The 3,650-nt window shown below is 38.3% G+C and overlaps 1 protein-coding gene across 1 annotated transcript; it reads right to left on the bottom strand.

Moving 5' to 3' along the window:
- Positions 1 to 403: 403 nt before the first annotated feature.
- Positions 404 to 1,354, bottom strand: LOC141924003 (olfactory receptor 10T2-like). The gene has a single exon (XM_074825809.1). The coding sequence runs from the start codon at positions 1,352 to 1,354 to the stop codon at positions 404 to 406; it is 951 nt and encodes a 316-aa protein (XP_074681910.1).
- Between the last annotated feature and the right edge of the window lie 2,296 nt (positions 1,355 to 3,650).

The raw sequence follows: 3,650 nt of genomic DNA, 5'->3' as shown, positions 1-3,650 counted from the left end.
ACACCCAGAGGTCCCTTCTAGTCTAACTTCTTCTATGCATCTGTGTGTGTAGGAAGTGTGGGCTTAAGAAATGACAACGAAGACAATGAAACTCTCTTACAGACCCAATTATCCAAATGTTGTAGGTACCATGGTAATTCTTTATTCTTCAGTACATCACAATATTCTTTTCAGGTCCCTTACCAGCTCAAAACCGTATGCAACATAGCTGGCAGCAAGTGGTGGCTGCAGGTCAGCTTTATTAATGTAATTTCTCCTATTATGGATTATCATAGAATTATCCAGGTTGATATCCAGCATTATTCTGAGTTGAATTGTACCCCCTTTTTCAGCACCACAGTACAAAAAAAGCCATCCACCTGAGAGGAGAGCCCATTCACACCAGAACTTCAAGGAGCTCCCTTCACCTCACCCATGCACACAGGTTTCTTCCCAGGCTCTTCCGAAGGGCCAAGTGCACATCCTTGTTTCTCAGGCTATAAACCACAGGGTTCAGCAAGGGTGTCACCACAGTGTAAGTGACAGAAATCAGAGTGTCCTTCTCTAGGGAATACACAGATTTGGGCCTTAAATAGATGATGGAGGCACACCCAAAGTGCACAATAACCACAGTGAGATGTGAGGCACAAGTGGAAAAGGCTTTACATTTGCCCTTAGTAGAGGGGATCTTGAGGATGGTGTTGAAGATCAAAACATATGAGAGAAGAATCAGCAAGAATGAGCCAAACACAACCACAATGCAGAAAATAAAAATCACTATCTCGATTCCATTATTTTCTGTGCAAGCTGCCTGAATGACGGGAGCCATGTCACAGAAGAAGTGATTAATTTCCTTCTCTCCACAGAAAGGCAATGTGAAGATAAAGTAGGTATCTATCAGGGACAAAGTAAAGCCAGTCACTGTTGCAAAGGCCACCAGCTGAATACAGACTCTGTCGTTCATGAGGACTCTGTAATGTAAAGGTTTACATATAGCCACACACCGGTCATACCCCATTGCTGTTAGAAGCATACAGTTAGTGCCTCCAAAGCCAATGAAGAAAAACATCTGAACAGCACAACCAGTAAAAGAAATGGACTTTTCTTCTGTTATTAGATTTACCAGCATCTTGGGAATGATAGAAAATGTGTAACAAGTTTCTGACAAAGAGAGAATGGAAAGGAAGAAATACATGGGGATGTGAAGATGACGATGAACCCTGATAATTGTCATTAGCAGGACATTTCCAGTGAGGGTGGCCAGGTAAGTCAGGAAAAAAAAGACAAATAATGGAATCTGCAGATCTGGAAAGTCTGAAAATCCAATCAAGATGAACTCCATCACTTTGGTTTCATTCATCATGAAGTTTCTCATCTAGAAAGAAGTCATTGATGTAAAGAAATCTGACATGAATGGTGAGAAAAGTAACAAAACCGTTTCCCCTTTGTAATCCCCAAAGCACAGTATAATAGCAGGGAGTAGTCCTCTGACACAAACGGACAGTATGTCTACAGTGAAGCAATAATAACAGTAAGCAAGAGAACTTTGCTTCCTCTTAAGTTCCCTGCTTCTTTGCAAACTCTCAGTTTAGGAATATTATTAAATGTAGTATTAGAAAACATTCCTTTGCTGTTCCTTCAGTGTGAAGTAAAATGGGAAGAAAACCAAGTTCAGTATCTTACTCCGAAGTCAAAGTAGCAGCTCAGTCTAACAGCACTGAACAGACAGGGTAAAAATCACTTGGGGCTTTTTTGAGGCTGAATTCCCAATAGCTTATCTCACTACATGAATTTTGGTATTCTGGGACTAGAGGGTATAAAAGTGCAACAGTATTCAAAAAAAGACAGTTCAAATACAGAGGAAGGAAAAGATGATTTTATGCTTGGACATAATCTTCACTGTTCATCTAGCATTGCAAAATAAAATCCAACCTTTCAACACAGGAGCCATTTCTTTCTATGGTTCAATATTCAAAAGCTAGTAATGTCAGGTAAAACAAGCCACTGCTTCATTCAGTTTCAGTATTAGTGCCATTAGTGCTATATATTAACCCATTTAAATACATTTTAATGTTTTAAGTAAAACCCAGCTATAATTAACAGCTTCATCATAATGCAGAGTGAACTATAAGGAAAGGCAAAACCAGGGAACTGCTTCTTTCAAACCAATAGTGGTATAAAAGAGAGAAACAAGACAAAATCCTTTATCACTGACACTAGTCACATTGCTCTAGAAATCACTGGAAACTTTGTAGTTCTCAGGACCCTACGGTTCAGCTTACCTATGCGTGTAATACCAGAAACCGAATGCTGACTTGCAGAAGCTGCTGGAATTTCTTACCTAAAGAAACATATCTTTGATGACAACTCTAAAATCACGGGTTGATGCAAACTTTGCTCAGTCTTGCCATTAATGTCTTTCCTGTGATGTCAATACAGTCTTTCCTATCTCGCTGACACAGACTGGAAAAAAAAGGGGCTAGACATCGTAACTACATTCCTATTAAAACTAGCTGCTAGAAACGCAGGGTGAACAAGTCCTCTGAATACCTGCTGTTCAAACAACTCACACCTATATATATCCTGTGAGACCTCTGGGGCATAGTCTTTGTAGTGAATCAAAACCCAAGACTAACTGGTAACAGTATCATCAATGGGACATAATAAAATACTATGAACAGTTTTAATTCATGAATCAAAAATACAGTTTTAATTCATAAATCAAAGCAAACTAATGAAGGAAAACTTCAATGCAATTATAATTAAAAACTCTTTTCCCTAAAAAAGGGGAAGTTTTGTTCAAAATGATCAAAAGTGTCTTTTTTAATATTATGACTGTAAAACTCTTTCATATTCAGGTGAGGGCTGGGGAAATTTCCTTCCATGCAGTCTAATGCACAAACTCAAATGAATGTATATTTTTCAATAATACATTAACGATTTGGGGGATTTATTTGTAAATAACAGAGTACAGTAACATGGCAAATTCTTGTTAGTGCAACCCAAGTTGTGAGTCACAAGGCAAACTTCTGTGCCAGGAAATCAATGAGTCAACCAAACGCAATATGCCATTATGACATAAAACAGAAATCCATGAGTTAACTCTGTCGGAACTGTCATTGAAGAGTTCAGAATATAAAGAAATCCCGTCTCTCAGACATTGTTGTTTAGATTTGTTTGATAGTTCATAATCTCAGCCTTCTCTGTAAGCTTAGACTTGGTTTCATTAGTAACTTCTTGGTTAAATTTTAACAAATTACATTTTTCCTTATTTTTCATGTTCTAGTTTTCCATATTCCAAATTTGAACAGACTGAAATGGAAAAAAAAGTAAGCATAGAATGTCCAGCGTTGTTCTCTGGGTTAATATAATTCAATAGCAAGAAATATGAGAATATGCATTACTTCAGAGCTCCTACAACTGGGAAGTATTCCACAGGCTTTAGTAGTACAAAGTGGGAAGGTACTATGAGGGATAACTGAGAAGTTTGTTCTGAACTGAGGTGGTGATATGGCAAATGGGGAATGGCAAAACACAACAGACAAATCTCCTATAGTGCCCCAAGAAGAGTAGTAAGTAGATCAAGGATTTCTAAGGGGCTTGAAGTGAAAACAAACCTTTCTTATGAGCTTAGTGGAAACAGGACTTGTTCTCCAGCCCTGCAACCAGGT

The sequence above is a fragment of the Strix aluco genome, chromosome 5 (genome assembly GCF_031877795.1).
Source record: "Strix aluco isolate bStrAlu1 chromosome 5, bStrAlu1.hap1, whole genome shotgun sequence".
NCBI lineage: Eukaryota > Metazoa > Chordata > Aves > Strigiformes > Strigidae > Strix > Strix aluco.
Note: the sequence above shows the minus strand (reverse complement) of the source record. Positions and strands in the feature narration are given on the sequence as shown.

Coding starts and splice junctions, on each gene's coding strand:
- LOC141924003 (XM_074825809.1), bottom strand. CDS start 1,354: ATGAGAAACTTCATGATGAATGAAACCAAAGTGATGGAGTTCATCTTG.